The sequence below is a fragment of the Nerophis ophidion genome, linkage group LG03, assembly GCF_033978795.1.
Source record: "Nerophis ophidion isolate RoL-2023_Sa linkage group LG03, RoL_Noph_v1.0, whole genome shotgun sequence".
Classification (NCBI taxonomy): Eukaryota; Metazoa; Chordata; class Actinopteri; order Syngnathiformes; family Syngnathidae; genus Nerophis; species Nerophis ophidion.
In genome coordinates, this window is record NC_084613.1 from 77,895,384 (window position 1) to 77,913,152 (window position 17,769).

General features: G+C 39.4%; 1 protein-coding gene across 1 annotated transcript in view; it reads left to right on the forward strand.

Annotated features, from left to right (window-relative positions):
- The window catches only part of senp2 (SUMO specific peptidase 2), a 30,479-nt gene continuing 12,710 nt past the window's right edge, over nt 1-17,769 (forward strand). The window contains exons 1-9 of the mRNA XM_061896127.1: nt 1-296; nt 4,818-4,879; nt 4,979-5,091; nt 8,544-8,607; nt 8,723-8,795; nt 11,819-11,975; nt 13,005-13,111; nt 17,476-17,558; nt 17,647-17,695. Of these exons, the coding sequence (XP_061752111.1) occupies nt 88-296; nt 4,818-4,879; nt 4,979-5,091; nt 8,544-8,607; nt 8,723-8,795; nt 11,819-11,975; nt 13,005-13,111; nt 17,476-17,558; nt 17,647-17,695 (917 nt within the window). The 5' untranslated portion in view covers nt 1-87. The remainder of the gene's footprint in view (nt 297-4,817; nt 4,880-4,978; nt 5,092-8,543; nt 8,608-8,722; nt 8,796-11,818; nt 11,976-13,004; nt 13,112-17,475; nt 17,559-17,646; nt 17,696-17,769) is intronic.

Here is a 17,769-nt window from a genome sequence, read left to right on the forward strand (position 1 = left end):
ATGACGTAGCTATCGAAATGATGCTAACGCTAGCTGGGTTTGCTTTTGACAGGCCGCTGTTGTTGACATTCATTGTTAGTTTGGCACATGTGTAAACCGGTCCTGGCCCGCTTAGAGGACCTCTTTGCATTTTGTGTGTATTTGTCTGGGATGTACGGATGGATATTAGACAGAATCTCGTCGTTGTTTGAGCCCGACGCAGGGCAAAAGCAAGAAACTAACGAGGAGCAAGCGAGTGGCGCCAGGGTAAGGCGGCGTGAGGGCCACGGGCGACCAGTTAAACGGAACTACCAGAGGTTTGTGCTCCAAAACACTCCTTTTTTATTAACTACATTTGAAAAAGTCACAATTAAAACTCACATTGTAACTTAATGTGCTGTTTTGAGTCACGTAGCAGAGCTAGAGCATCGTATATTAGTCGTTAACAAAGCTTATTAGGTGTATTACACTGCTACAGTAACTATTAGGGGTGTGGGAAAAAATCGATTCGAATACGAATCAATTCTCTTTTTTTTTTTTAACTCGATTATTTTTCTTTATTTATTTTTTTAATCAAGCCAACAAATCACTACACAGCAATACCATAACAATGCAATCCTATTCCAAAACCAAACATGACCCAGCAACACTCAGAACTGCAATAAACAGAGCAATTGAGGAGACACAAACACAACACAGAACAAACCAAAAATAGTGACACAAAAATGAATACTTTCAATATTAGTTATAACTTTAGCATGGCAGTGATTCAAAATCCCTCACTGACATTATCATTTGACATTTATAAAAAAATACATTAAAAAAATAACTATAGTGTCACGGTGGCTTACACTTGCATCGCATCTCATAAGCTTGACAACACACTGTGTCCAATGTTTTCACAAAGATAAAATACCTTATTTCCTTCAATTACCGCCGGGGCGCTAATTAATCTAAAACCACATGCGGTAAAAGTAAGCATGCGCTAATTTTTTTGAGAACCTCTTCTCACTCCGGCACTGACCAAAGGCATGCAGTAAAAATTTGAGTTTGATGTAAGCTTGGACCTTAAATCCTACTGAATAGCTCTTAATAGGTCTGCAGGTCCATTCTATGTGTCATACTTGATCATTTCGCGATATTGCCATATTTTTGCTGAAAGGATTTAGTAGAGAACATCCACGATAAAGTTCGCAACTTTCGGTGTTAAGAGAAAAGCCCTGCCTCTACCGGAAGTCGGAGACGATGACGTCACATGTTGATGGCTCCTCATATATTCACATTTATTTTAATGGGAGCCTCCAACAAAAACAGCTATTCAGACCGAGAAAACGACAATTACCCATTAATTTGAGCGAGGATGAAAGACCGGCAGACCCGTCAGCGATCCTGTTCTGTCTCCCTGTAATGTTTGTCTGATCTTGAATGGGATTGTGCTGAAAATTGTAATTTTCCTGAAGGAACTCTCCTGACGGAATAAATAAAGTACTATCTAATCTAATCTAATATTCTTCCCTTCATGCAATTTCAAATTACCGGTATTGAAATCAGCCTCCATTTTGAAAATGATGACAGGGGAAGTGTCACTCGTGACGTCACGGCTTTGACCAGGCGGTAATACTAAGCATGCGCTAATTATTTTGCGAAGGGAGTTTGACCCGGCAGTAATTCAAGGCAGGCGCATACTATATGCCCTGCGGCAATTCAAGGAAATACGGTAAGTCATATTTTTGGTTCGTTTAATAGTCAAAACAAATTTACATTATTGCAATCAGTTGATAAAACATTGTCCTTCACAATTATAAAAGCTTTCTTAAAAAAATCTACTACTCTGCTAGCATGTCAGCAAACTGGGGTAGATCCTGCTGAAATCCTATGTATTGAATGAATACAGAATCGTGTTGAATAGGAAAAATATCGTTTTTGAATCGAGAATCGCGTTGAATCGAAAAAATCTATATATAATCGAATCGTGACCCCAAGAATCGATATTGAATCGAATCGTGGGACACCCAAAGATTTGCAGCCCCAGTAACTATCGTAGATTGAGCACACATTACATTGGAAACGCAACATTTCAAATTACCGTAATTCCTTCAGTCCACCGATATAAAATTTAGGGGCCCCGGGGCCAGATGTGGCCCGTGAACGCCTGGAAAGACAAACCCCAAAACCAGTGAAGTTGGCACCTTGTGTAAATCGTAAATAAAAAAGAAAATACAATGATTTGCAAATCCCTTTCAACTTATATGGAATTGAATACACTTCAAAGACAAGATATTTAATATTCGAGCTTAGAAAAAAAATTGGGGGGACAAATAGTGAAGGGAAGTGAATGATATTTATATAGCACTTTTCTCTAGTGACTCAAGGCGCTTTTACATAGTGAAACCTAATATCTAAGTTACATTTAAACCAGTGTGGGTAAAGTTTCTCGCCCAAGGACACAACGACGGTGAATGATGGCGGAAGCGGGGGTCGAACCCGGAACCCTCGAGTTGCTGGCACGTCCACTCTACCAACCGAGCTATACCGTCCCTATACATAATCATCCATCCGTCCATTTCCTACCGCTTATTCCCGTTGGGGCCGCGGGGGGCGCCGGTGCCTATCTCAGCTACAATTGGGCGGAAGGCGGCGTACACCCTGGACAAGTTGCCACCTCATCATTAACTTAGAATTTTTACCACTGTGTTACATGGTCTTTCCTTTTAACAACACTCAGTAAATGTTTGGGAAATGAGGAGACCAATTTTTGAAGCTTTTCAGGTGGAATTCTTTCCCATTCTTGCTTGATGTAAGCATAGTGTGCCTGGGATTAAAGGCCTCACCTTTTCTCCACCAAACATAGTCCTTGGTATTGTGGCCAAACAATACCATACCTACCATCAAGCATGGTGGTGGTAGTATTATGCTCTTGGCCTGTTTTGTTGCCAATAGAACTGGTGCTTTACCGAGACTAAATAGGACAATTTAAAAGGAGGATTACCTCCAAATTTTTCAGGACAACCTAAAATCATCAGCCCGGATGTTGGGTCTTGGGCGCAGTTAGGTGTTCCAACAGGACAATGACCCCAAACACACGTCAAAAGTGGTAAAGGAATGGCTAAATCAGGCTACAATTAAGGTTTTAGAATGGCCTTCCCAAAGTCCTGACGTGTGGACATTGCTGAAGAAACAAGTCTGTGTCAGAAAACCAACAAATATAGCTGAACTGCACCAATTTTGTCAAGAGAAGTGGTCAAAAATTCAACCAGAAGCTTGTGGATGGCTACCAAAAGCGCATTATTGTAGTGAAACTTGCCAAGGGACATGTAACCAAATATTAAAGGCCTACTGAAACCCACTACTACCCACCACGCAGTCTGATAGTTTATATATCAATGATGAAATATTAACTTTGCAACACATGCCAATACAGCCTTTTTAGTTTACTAAATTGCAATTTTAAATTTCCTGGGACTTTTTTCTTGAAAACGTCGCGTAATGATGACGTGTACGCGTGACGTCACGGGCTGTTATGAATATGAGCACTGCGTACACTAAACTAAAAGTCGTCTGCTTTAATGGCATACTTACACAGTATTTTGGAGATCTGTGTTGCTGAATCTTTTGCAATTTGTTCAATTAATATTGGAAAAGTCAAAGTAGAAAGATGGAGTTGGGAAGCTTTAGCCTTTAGCCACACAAACACACGGTGATTCCTTGTTTAAAATTCACGGACGTGAAACTTTACTATGGATCACAGCAAACATGGATCCCAACCGGATGTCAACCAGCAGGTTTCGGTGAGAAAATTTTGGTTAAAAAGTCGCCTCTTACCGGATATCAGCTGAGCTTGTGCCTCCCGTGTAGCTGCCGTCGACTTGGACGTACACTTCCAACTATCAGGTACTGTTAAACTCACTAAAACACTAGCAACACAATAGAAATATAAGGGGTTTCCTAGAAATATCCTAGTAAATGTCTCTAAAAATTTATGAATCCGTCTCAATGCAACGCGATTGCAATCGCATTTTTTTTGGGGTTTTTAACTTCTTTTTTTTTTGTTTTTCTAGTCCGTCGCTATCAATATCCTCAAACACGAATCTTTCATCCTCGCTCAAATTAATGGGGAAATTGTCGTTTTCTCGCTCTCAATAGCTGTTTTTGTTGGAGGCTCCCATTAAAATCAATGTGAATACATGAGGAGCCTTCAACATGTGACGTCATCATCTGCGACTTCCGGTAGAGGCAGGGCTTTTCTTTTAACACCGAAAGTTGCGAACTTTATCGTGGATGTTCTCTACTAAATCCTTTCAGCAAAAATATGGCAATATTGCGAAATGATCAAGTATGACACATAGAATGGACCTGCTATCCCCGTTTAAATAAGAACATTTCATTTCGGTAGGCCTTTAACATTTCTTTATGTATACTTTTGACCCAGCAGATTTGATCACATTTTCAGTAGACCCATAATAAATTCATAAAAAAAAAAAACTTCATGAATGTTTTTTGTGACTAAAAAGTATGTGCTTCAATCACTATATCACAAAAAAATAAGAGTTGTAGAAATAATTAGAAACTCAAAACAGCTCTGACATTATGTTCTTTACAAGTGTATGTAAACTTTTGACCATGACTGTATGCTCCAGAAAATAAATATTTCAGGGATCTTGTTATCTTCTATGGAGGAAAGGTTTTCTGTGCTTGATATAAAAAAAAAACCCAGATTAAAAATATTTCCTTTGAGACACTTGCTGCTCACAACACAAGATACAAGGCGAAAGCAATACAGTTACAGTTGTATCAAGTAAAAGTACAGTAAAGGCTTATGTGACATGCTTGTTCTACAGTGTTGATGCAGCAGACAGTCTTAGTCAGAGTGACCAGATAGAGGTGAAAAGACGAAGAGGAGGTATGCTCACTCATACACACACACACTGTAATATCAAAATAAAACTTTGCCCAAAATTTACTCTAAATAGTAATGGCTGATGCTTTCTGTTTTCCCCAGATGTGATAAGTTTTGTGAAGAACACCGTGGCTAGAGTGACAAGTCTGTTCCGAGTGCACAGACCGCTGCTATCCACAGACTTCGACAAGCACGAACAATATGATGACACACAGGTTTGCCATTAATCTGTGCATTTTTCAGTTGGATACAAAATTCAGTTTGGGTTTGTCATTTTGAATGCACTATTTTTTTTTTGCAGTCATTCTTTCCTTGTTTTATTTTAAAAGTCCTACTCTAAATATCACATAAGGTTGAGGAATTTTGCTCCTGAAGTTTGCTGAATTTAGAACGCTGTTTTTTTCTCCCCATACGAACATGACTTCCCAACTAAGTGTCATATACAGTGAACTTGGTGGAACAATTTCCCCATAGGAAATAATGTAAATCTCTTTCAGGGTCAAATTGTCAATGTGATGAAACCTTTATATACAGGCAACGTTTGAGGTTTGAGTTTTAGTGCAAGAGGTTAACCGATGTCCTATGACTGGTATATTTGATGACACACATGTTGAGGAACCTGCTGGTTTCTGTAAATTGAGCTGGCACTCGGCGTTCTTACTAGGCCTGGGCGATATGACTTAAAAATAAAATCTCTAATTTCTTTCCTCAAAAAATTGATTTACAATATTTTCCCCTACTTTCTAAAGAAACCAATAAATACAAATTGTGGCGATAATTCGAAACAAGTTTGTATTTTATTTGATCAAAAACTAGTAGTTTGAAATCAATCAATCAATCAATCAATCAATGTTTACTTATATAGCCCTAAATCACTAGTGTCTCAAAGGGCTGCACAAACCACAACACGAACCACTACGACATCCTCGGTAGGCCCACATCTCGAACTGTTACTGGGAGGGCATTCCAGAGTACTGGAGCCCGAAATGAAAACGCTCTATAGCCCGCAGACTTTTTTTGGGCTCTGGGAATCACTAATAAGCCGGAGTCCTTTGAACGCAGATTTCTTGCTGGGACATATGGTACAATACAATCGGCAAGATAGGATGGAGCTAGACCGTGTAATATTTTATACGTAAGTAGTAAAACCTTAAAATCACATCTTAAGTGCACAGGAAGCCAGTGCAGGTGAGCCAGTACAGGCGTAATGTGGTCAAACTTTCTTGTTCTTGTCAAAAGTCTAGCAGCCGCATTTTGTACCAACTGTAATCTTTTAATTGGGAGACCCGAAAATAATACGTCACAGTAATCGAGGCGAGACGTAACTAACGCATGGATAATGATCTCAGCCTCTTTAGTGGACAAAATGGAGCGAATTTTAGCGATATTACGGAGATGAAAGAAGGCTGTTTTAGTGACGCTTTTAATGTGTGACTCAAAGGAGAGAGTTGGGTCAAAGAAAATATCCAGATTCTTTACAGTGTCGCCTTGTTTAATTGTTTGGTTGTCAAATGTTAGAGTTGTATTATTAAATAGAGGTCGGTGTCTAGCAGGACCGATAATCAGCATTTCCGTTTTTTTGGCGTTGAGTTGCAAAAAGTTAGCGGACATCCATTGTTTAATTTCATTAAGACACGCCTCCAGCTGACTATCTTCCTCTTAACAAAATCCTAATTTGAATTATGTTCTTTTTTAGACTAGATATAAATTGTACCTTTTTATGCAATCATTTTCAAAGAACTAAATTAAGAGCTTCCTTTGGGAGGAAATACGTCTGCTTGAATGAAATACTTCTGTAAACAAATATGTAGCATTGCACATTGCATCCAATTGATCAATAAACAGACCAATAAACATTAAATATGTATATATGTACAGTACAGGCCAAAATGCTGGACACACTTCAGAACTAACCACTCCACTGACACATGCCTTCTCTATCTGACCGACCACATAAAACATGAGGTGGACACAGGCAAATACTGCGGCATGGTCATGCTGGACATTCAGAAGGCCTTTGACACCGTTAACCACGCTATACTGTTGGATAAGCTCAGAGCAATCGGATTCGACAAAACTTCATCGAGCTGGATTTTACTTGGAGGGGAGGAAACAGGTGGTAGAGGTGAACGTCACCATGTCCCCTCCCCTCTCAGTAAGCTGTGGAGTCCCCCAAGGCAGTATACTAGGACCTTTACTGTTCCTAATATACGTAAATGACATGCCATCAGCATGCCACTGTGAATTGTTCCTGTTTGCGGATGACTCGGCCCTGCTTGTATCCGGCAAGGACAAGTCACAGGTGGAACAAATCCTCAGTGCTGAACTCCTTAATATTTGCACCTGGCTCGCTGACGACAAGCTATCTATACACTTAGGTAAAACGGAATCCATCCTATTTGGGTCCCACATCAACCTTAAAGTCAGTGACTTCACTATTAAAGTGGGTGACGTTGTTATCTACAGAATCTCCTCTCCGGTCAACAAAAACACCTTGAGGATTCTAGCGGGAACTCATTCAACCCTTTTTCGATTACGCTTGCACCTCCTGGTACCCCATCACCTCCAAAACCCTCAAATCTAGACTCCAAATATCCCAGAACAAGCTAGTCCGGTTACTTTTAGACCTCCACCCAGATCACACCTCACTCCAACCCACTTCTCCAAAGTGGGCTGGCTCAGGGTGGAGGACAGAGTAAAACGACTTGCACTGAGCCTAGTCTATAAAATCCGCTACACCTCCCTGATACCAAAGTACATGTCAAACTACTTCCTTACTTAGTAGGATATGTACAGCCAGCAGAGAACATAGTGAGTTCAGATAGCATAAGAACAAGTATATACATTAGAAATACATTTGATTGTATACATTAGGTTATGACCGCCATAACCACAACACCAGGGTGTGCTCCACAAACCACGTTAAACCCAGATTCCGATCCAACAAAAGTCTTAACTAATTCTCTTTCTATGCCACATCAATGTGGAATGCACTCCCAACAGGTGTAAAAGTAAGTGCATCTCTATCCTCCTTCAAAACCGCTCTAGAAACAACACCTCTAGGCAACTTCAACCCTTTACTAATATCCTCCTCGTCTACGTCGACCGTAAGGCAGTTCGTCTGCCGTAAACAGCATGTGACACTCTTAAACAGGACAATACTGCCATCTACTAAACATGCATGCACCACAACACCTCCAGGATACTTCAACCCTTTACTAATCCTCCTCCATTCACATCCCATCTCCCCGGATTGTAAATAACCTAATGTAAATAATCAAATGTATTTCTAATGTATATACTTGTTCTTATGCTATGTGAACTCACTATGTTCTTTGCTCGCTGTACATATCCTACTAAATAAGACCTACACTGTTTCAATCTCCATTTCTCTGTTGATGCAATTGTTGATGACTGAAGTACTGATATCAACCAAAGCTCTTCATCCCACCCCCCGGATTGTAAATAATTCAATGTATATACTATGATGATTAACTTGTGTGATTACTGTATTATGCTGATAGTATATATTTGTACCATGAATTGATTAACGTGGACCCCGACTTAAACAAGTTGAAAAACTTATTCGGGTGTACGCTTTTGCAATTCAGCTAACCTACCATGATTTGACTATGAAGATGAATTTGGTATTTTTCTTTTGATCCAGTCTGTTACACTGGGAATCGATGAGCTGCACACCCCATGGCTGACAAGCATTGACTGGAGAATGGGTTTGTAAAGGCACCTGTTACTGTACTGTTACTACAAAAAAAAAACTGCCTCTTTATGCCTAATATTCCATTTGTGTTCATCCTAATCCTTGTTTTTCCCCTCCATCGTCCACAGATAAACCAGGGCTTGAGAGATCGGTGCAGAATCATTTTCAGAGCTCCTCACCTCCTTTATTGAGGAAATTCAGGCAAGCGGTTTGATATTTAAAAACCTCTTCTGCTCCAAAAGTCCAAATATGCGAGAGTATTTTTCAAGGAATTTCTTCCCCACCCTCCAAAAAATAATAACATCTACGCTTGTTATGGAACATTTTATTAAATAAATCTGGCCTGGTTGACCTGACGTGCGTTGGTTAAGTCATGTTTTTTTTCTTTGTGTTATTAAATCCGGAGTGGTTGATTCATCATAGGCGTGCACATTGATTTGTGACTATGATTTCCACACTATCTCTTGCCGAAGGTTGCTGATGTGTTACTATGCTACAAAAAGAGTTCCTCAGTGTTCGCTCCTACAATATCAATGTTACTACAGTTTGGTTATTATTAAGGTTATGGAACGTAAATTAAGTATTTTGACGTTATTTTAATGCGTTTCTAAAGTGATTTAGAGGTAGAATGGATTGCTCCCATTAGCTGCATTGCAAGCCATTTAAAACAGACCGATTTTTACAAGTTACAATGCAAAAAAACTTCCTCTTCTTCCTTAAAGTATTGGGAACAATAGACAAAATTCCCCCAAAAAGTGCAGTTAAAAAAAATGGTATTGATATAATACTTCTCTTTTCTGAGACGTTGAAATACATAATGTTTGAGGTGTTATGGTTATGGTTTACCTTGTGCTGATATGAATGCTAATTTTTCACATTTATTTCTACAATCACATTTGCTGCGGATGAATGCTGTTATCGATAAGAAATTTCAATAAGGGTATACCGATAAAATCTTATTGATATACATCCCTAATTAAAAAGGTGCCTGTTACTACATTACATATGTACTTATGTGTCTTTAAAACCTCGATGTTGGTGTTTGGATGTGTTTTAGAGTGCTTTATTGAGCGACTCCAATAGGCTCCATTGTAAGCAGACTAGCATTTATTTGCTAGTTTGAATGCATAAAAAAGAAAAATATGTTCTTGTCTTACAGAAATATTGCAAATGATTGTTAAAAAACTTTTTTTTAAAAAGTGCAGATCCCTCTAATGCACTAATCGATACATCTATGGAAGAAAATTATGTTTTGACTTGAAAAAATCCAATTATGTATTGTACCAATAAATGAAATGATATTTTCATTAAATTAATTAACATACATTTTTGTTTTGATTTTAAACCAGTGCATAATTTTTTTATGTTATTCCCCCTCAATGAACTGGAAAACATTTTGTGCTCCCCACTCATGGCCGCTACTATAAATAGTATCATTTGTCTATAAAACTGTTATAAAAACACCTCTGCATGTTCTCACTAACATAAAATAAATATGATTCAGCTGACAACAATAACTTGAACATTGTTTTTAATCCTTAACAGAAAATAATAGGTGCATCAATTTGCCTGAACTTGAAAAAGTATATATATTTATTTAAACCATAAACATTTTTTGAGGGACTTAAACCATTTGATACTGAAAAATAAGTTAGATTAACTCAATAGACAGTAATACATTCAAGTTGATCAGCAACATTAACTCAGGAGCACAATATATAAAACACTTTAACCTACAAAACAAAAAATATTAAAACAATTTGTGCTGATTTAGAAAAAAAATCTAAATTAGGAAGTCAGGGATAATGGCTAAATGAAGCACATTTTGTCATACAAATATTTTTATAGCATGATACTGATAAAGTATACTCCCAGGATCACACAGTCTTCTGCGCCACAATCAATTACATGTAGGGGAAACCCTCAGTATATAAATACAGTACATTTAATTTTTTGTGTACACTAATTTAACGGTCAGATCTTTAGGTAACATTTTAAAGTTGTATGTATTGTTTTTTATTACAACTGACTAATGATAATGAACAATATTTTACATAAGAACACGAACAGTCCTCCGACCAACACTGTTTCTCATGTACGTCAATGTTATTACCATGGTTTACAAACTGTTCAAGTGTATTTTATTTGCGGACCACACAACCGTATTTTATTCAAGACAAAATATTACAGCTGTGTTAGAGGTGGTTGAAAAGGAATTCTTCAAAATTTAAAGTTGGTTTGATTTAAATAGATTGTCCTTGAATGCTAGTAAAATGAAATTTATGATTTTTGCAGTAGTAGGAAAGTGTGGATTGCTCATTATATGTCAAAGTAGTAGAGATTCAAAGAACACAACAGATCAAGTTTTTGGATGTTATGATTGATGAACATTTGTCATGGAAATCATATATGAATGATACAAAGGCTAAAGTATCTAAAAGTATTGCTATTTAACACAATGTGAGGGAATTTCTAAATAAAAAAGCATTGTATATTTTTATAACTCACTGATTGTTCCATATCTAACATACTTTATTGAATTACCTGTAAAACATATTCAAATCCAATCTTCCTTATGCTGAAAATAACCATAGGAATCATTACTAGAAATTAATACTGAGAACCCACAAATCCAATATTCAAACAGTTAAACTTATTAAAAATTCATGACCTGGCAGAGTACAATATCCTAAAAATCACATGCAACAATTCTACCAAATGTTCGAAACAGATTTGTAAAAAGAGAAAGTAATTATAGTCTGAAAGGAACTGAGATCTTGAATAAATCTACATTTAGGACAGTGATAATGGAAATAAGTATTTCAATCAGAGGTGTTAGTTTATGGAACAAACTTGACAGTGGAATAAAAAAAATGTACATCTCTTTCGGTGTTCCAAAAAATGTAAAAATTATGATGATGAAAAGATATGACTCAGAATAATTATTTCTTCATTGTTGGTTCAATTGTTGTAAAATGAAAACATGACTTTGTAGTCCCCATTGAAAATCGGAGGCAGATATACGTTTTTAACTTCTTTCTGCTCCTTTTCATTCATGTTTACTTAAATATGTTGATTTTTATTTTATTCCTTTGTTTGTTTTTTTATGAATGAAATAAATAAAAAATGAAATGAAACATAATTGTTACAACCCCCTGAAATTTGCAGGATAAATCCTTTTGAACGAATACCCTCATTAACCACAGTATTTTCGGTTTTCGCAGTGGGACCTCTTCTGGGCTCCTCGACAAAGAGAGGAGAGGCCCCTTGCAGCTGCTGCCTTCACGGCCTACTGTTAGCATGGGAATGCCCAGCTCTGACCAGACTTGCAATGGCTTTGGACACAGCCGCTGCTACAAGTCCAGCCTCACCGTGGAAAAGGTAAGCCGCGATATTGTTGGATTTAAGTACAAAAAAAAAAGTTTTTTTTAATGTTTTTGTTAAAATGGCACGAACCCCGGATTTCTACAGAACGCGGACAAGCTGGCAATCTGTCACAGGCGCAATTCCTTAGGATGTTAGAATATTGACAGTCTGCCTTGCTGACCTTGGGTATTTTGTGGGTAATTATTTATCAGGCAGCCGTGACTCTCGCTTAAAGATAAACTGTCTTTTGATTGCTAGTCTCACTTGAGACCTGGACCATGTTCTCTTCTCAAGTTACATAAGTAACATAGACAGAATGTGACTCTTTTCACAGACAACCCTGGCTCGTAATGTTTTAGAGTCAAAAACCATCAACTGCTTATAACTTTGCCGCGATAACCCCTTTGTTGTTGTGTCCTTGGGCAAGACACTTCACCCTTGCTCCTGATTGTTAGCGCCTTGCATGGCATCTCCCGCCATCAGTGTGTGAATGTGTGTGTGAATGTGGAAATACGGTCAAAGCGCTTTGGGCTCCTTAAAAAGGGGTAGAAAACCGCTATACAGGTACAACCATTTACCATTTATTTACCATTTTATGTGTCTACACTCGATTAACTTAAAGATTCACAACTGAACCGGCCACTTCTCAAACCGAATATCCGGTTACATCGGTTTACCGTTAACAACCCTAGTGGGGACTGACATGAAGTCAACTTGTCAAAGGTTTTTAGACGTAATTTCACCTCGTTGACACAATTGAATGTGGCCATGCTGATTCCGTAGGTCTAAAATTTAAGACTGATATATAGCGGAATCCCGGGAAGCTATATGGGGATACGGGGGCCTTTGTAACATACCAGCTGATACGGGGACCGGGAAAACGGGAGTGGTTACGCGTAAATGTCTGCGCTATTCCGCCCCACAACAGAATGGTGGTGTGGATTGCCGCACTGTTACGTGGCAATTTTGATCAGCCGCCGTTCTGCATCCAGTTGGAAATTCTGTGTTAGAGTTGACAAGTAGCTTGTGTCTTTTAACCTGCAGGCCATAAAGCAGAATGACAAGGAGCACTACAGACGCCTACTGGAGATGGTCACAGAGAAGTACAGCAAGAGCCAACCGCTACCTTTCAACCAAACAAAACCCCAACCGTAAGTAGGCTTATACAAGAAAATAGTGATGCTCACTTATAGGGATGTATCAATACTCCAAAATCAAAGTGGATACTGGAACGGTATAAAATGCAAAACATAAAGCGCTTTAGCTTTTTGTTTCAAAATATTGTATGATTTCTAAAATGCAAACTTCTGCCATGTAATTTTTTAATCAATATACAGTCAAGCATGACATTTTTGACTTCAAGTTTTCATTCAAAAATACATAAAAGCTGAAAAATATATTTTTCTAGGATTGTACCTCTATCGTTTCCACTCCAAAAAAAACATGCTCGTTAAATAAAGGTAGTTACCGTATTTTTCAGACCATAGGCCGCATCGGATTGTAAGGCGCACTGCCGATGAAAGGGTCTCGTCAGGTCTGTTTTCATACAAAAGGTGCACCGAATAATAGGGGACCGCAGATGTGCGACTCTCCCCTGGGCGACTGGTGCAATGGATGTGGAGTGGACCAAGTTAATAGTGTGAGAGTCCGGTCCATAGTGGCTCTGGTTAATAGTGTGAGAGTCCAGTCCGTAGTGGCTCTAGTTAATAGTGTGAGGGTCCAGTCTATAGCGGATCAGTTAATAGTGTGAGAGTCGAGTCCATAGTGGATCTAGTTAATAGTGTGAGAGTCTAGTCCATAGTGGCTCTAGTTAATAGTGTGAGAGTCCAGTCCGTAGTGGATCTAGTTAATAGTGCGAGAGTCCAGTTCATAGTGGATCTAGTTAATAGTGTGAGAATCCAGTCCATAGTGGATCTAGGAAATAGTGAGAGAGTCCAGTCCTTAGTGGCTCTAGTTAATAGTGTGACAGTCCAGTCCATAGTGGATCTAGTTAATAGTGTGAGAGTACAGTCCATAGTGGATCTAGGAAATAGTGTGAGAGTCCAGTCCATAGTGGCTCTAGTTAATAGTGTGAGAGTCCAGTCCATAGTGGATCTAGTTAATAGTGTGAGAGTCCAGTCCGTAGTGGATCTAGTTAATAGTGTGGGAGTCCAGTCCATAGTGGATCTAGTTAATAGTGTGAGAGTCCAGTCCATAGTGGATCTAGTTAGATTGTGAGAGTCCAGTCCATGGTGGATTTGTTAATAGTGTGGGAGTCCAGTCCATAGTGGATCTAGTTAATAGTGTGAGAGTCCAGTCCATAGTGGATCTAGTTAATAGTGTGAGAGTCCAGTCCATAGTGGATCAAGTCAATAGTGTGAGAGTACACTCCATAGTGGATTTAGTTAATAGTGTGAGAGTCCATTCCATAGTGGCTCTAGTTAATAGTGTGAGAGTCCAGTCCACAGTGGCTCTAGTTAATAGTGTGAGAGTCCAGTCCATAGTGGATCTAGTTAATAGTGTGAGAGTCCAGTCCATAGTGGCTCTGGTTAGTAGTGTGAGAGTCCACTACATAGTGGATCTAGTTAATAGTGTGAGTCCAGTCCATAGTGGCCCTAGTTAATAGTGTGAGAGTCCAGTACATAGTGGATCTAGTTAATAGTGTGAGAGTCTAGTCCATGGTGGCTCTAGTTAATAGTGTGAGAGTCCAGTCCATAGTGGATCTAGTTAATAGTGTGAGAGTCCAGTCTGTAGTGGATCTAGTTAATAGTGTGAGAGTCCAGTCCATAGTGGATCTAGTTAATAGTGTGAGAGTCCAATTTGTAGTGGATCCAGTTAATAGTGTGAGAGTCCAATTCGTAGTGGATCCAGTTAATAGTGTGAGAGTCCAGTCCATAGTGGATCTAGTTAATAGTGTAAGAGTCCAGTCCATAGTGGATCTAGTTAATAGTGTGAGAGTCCAGTCCGTAATGGATCCAGTTAATAGTGTGAGAGTCCAGTCCATAGTGGATCTAGTTAATAGTGTGGGAGTCCAGTCCATAGTGGATCTAGTTAATAGTGTGAGAGTCCAGTCCGTAGTGGATCCAGTTAATAGTGTGAGAGTCCAGTCCATAGTGGATCTAGTTAATAGTGTAGGAGTCCAGTCCATAGTGGATCTAGTTAATAGTGTGAGAGTCCAGTCCATAGTGGATCTAGTTAATAGTGTGAGAGTCCAGTCCGTAGTGGATCCAGTTAATAGTGTGAGAGTCCAGTCCATAGTGGATCTAGTTAATAGTGTGGGAGTCCAGTCCATAGTGGATCTAGTTAATAGTGTGAGAGTCCAGTCCGTAGTGGATCCAGTTAATAGTGTGAGAGTCCAGTCCATAGTGGATCTAGTTAATAGTGTAGGAGTCCAGTCCATAGTGGATCTAGTTAATAGTGTGAGAGTCCAGTCCATAGTGGATCTAGTTAATAGTGTGAGAGTCCAGTCCATAGTGGATCAAGTCAATAGTGTGAGAGTACACTCCATAGTGGATTTAGTTAATAGTGTGAGAGTCCATTCCATAGTGGCTCTAGTTAATAGTGTGAGAGTCCAGTCCACAGTGGCTCTAGTTAATAGTGTGAGAGTCCAGTCCATAGTGGATCTAGTTAATAGTGTGAGAGTCCAGTCCGTAGCGGATCTAGTTAATAGTGTGGGAGTCCAGTCCATAGTGGATCTAGTTAATAGTGTGAGAGTCCAGTCCATAGTGGATCTAGTTAGATTGTGAGAGTCCAGTCCATAGTGGATCTAGTTAATAGTGTGAGAGTCCAGTCCGTAGTGGCTCTAGTTAATAGTGTGAGGGTCCAGTCTATAGTGGATCAGTTAATAGTGTGAGAGTCTAGTCCATAGTGGATCTAGTTAATAGTGTGAGAGTCCAGTCCATAGTGGATCTAGTTAATAGTGCGAGAGTCCAGTCCATAGTGGATCTAGTTAGATTGTGAGAGTCCAGTCCATAGTGGATCTAGTTAATAGTGTGAGAGTCCAGTCCGTAGTGGCTCTAGTTAATAGTGTGAGGGTCCAGTCTATAATGGATCAGTTAATAGTGTGAGAGTCGAGTCCATAGTGGATCTAGTTAATAGTGTGAGAGTCCAGTCCATAGTGGATCTAGTTAATAGTGCGAGAGTCCAGTCCATAGTGGATCTAGTTAATAGTGTGAGAATCCAGTCCATAGTGGATCTAGGACATAGTGAGAGAGTCCAGTCCATAGTGGATCTAGTTAATAGTGTGAGAGTCCAGTCCATAGTGGATCTAGTTAATAGTGCGAGAGTCCAGTCCATAGTGGATCTAGTTAGATTGTGAGAGTCCAGTCCATAGTGGATCTAGTTAATAGTGTGAGAGTCCAGTCCGTAGTGGCTCTAGTTAATAGTGTGAGGGTCCAGTCTATAGTGGATCAGTTAATAGTGTGAGAGTCGAGTCCATAGTGGATCTAGTTAATAGTGTGAGAGTCCAGTCCATAGTGGCTCTAGTTAATAGTGTGAGAGTCCAGTCCATAGTGGCTCTAGTTAATAGTGTGAGAGTCCAGTCCATAGTGGATCTAGTTAATAGTGTGAGAGTCCAGTCCGTAGTGGATCTAGTTAATAGTGTGGGAGTCCAGTCCATAGTGGATCTAGTTAATAGTGTGAGAGTCCAGTCCATAGTGGATCTAGTTAGATTGTGAGAGTCCAGTCCATGGTGGATTTGTTAATAGTGTGAGAGTCCAGTCCATAGTGTAAGAGTCCAGTCCATAGTTGATCTAGTTAATAGTGTGAGAGTCCAGTCCGTAGTGGATCCAGTTAATAGTGTGACAGTCCAGTCCATAGTGGATCTAGTTAATTGTGTGAGAGTCCAGTCCATGGTGGATCTAGTTAATAGTGTGAGAGTCCAGTCCATAGTGTGAGAGTCCAGTCCATAGTGGATCTAGTTAATAGTGTGAGAGTCCATTCCATAGTGGTGCCAGCAAGAGATCCTCTTTAGTGGAGACAAGTCAGCACCACAGAGACGTCCCCAACTGATGCACAGATGAGTGGTCCACCCCAGGTCCCGACTTTGAACAGCTAGTGCCTTGTATATGGTCACCTAATAACCTCTCCACGCAGGAGAGGGGGCAGAGCATAAAAGAGACGGCAGATCAACTGGTCTAAAAGGGGGGGTCTATTTAAAGGCTAGAGTATACAAATGAGTTTTAAGATGGGTCTTAAATGCTTCTACTGAGGTAGCATCTCTAACTGTTACCAGGAGGGCATTCCAGAGTATTGGAGCCCGAATAGAAAATGCTCTATATCCCGCAGACTGTTTTTGGGCTCTGGGAATCACTAATAAGCCAGAGTTCTTCGAACACAAATTTCCAGCCGGGACATATGATACAATACAATCAGCAAGCTAGATAGACACCTATCTATATAGATAGACACCTGTGCATGAGAGACGCCTGTGCAATCTCAGTATTGACCATTGCTTCCAGTAAATGCACATATGAATAGTTGTTTACTTTGTATATCCATAGCACACTTTATGACCTTATCTTTCAATGTTTTGCAGTGTGTCTGTATCACAAGGTCAACACACGGTGACGGCTTCAAGAAAACCTTTTGAGAAGACACCCAAAAAGATGGGATGTTCCAGTAAGAACCTCCAAATTCCTCATGCAAGGATGAGGCTAGTAAAGATAACTATGAATGTTTTAATCTGACGTTTCTGTGTCCTGCCCAGCTGCCCCCACTATGCTGGCTTGGAGAAATGCATCTGCAAACAAGGGCAGGTTGGTCTATTAGGTATTTCTTACACAGGGTAAAAGATACTTCTGGATTAAGCATCTGTGATTTATTTCCTAAC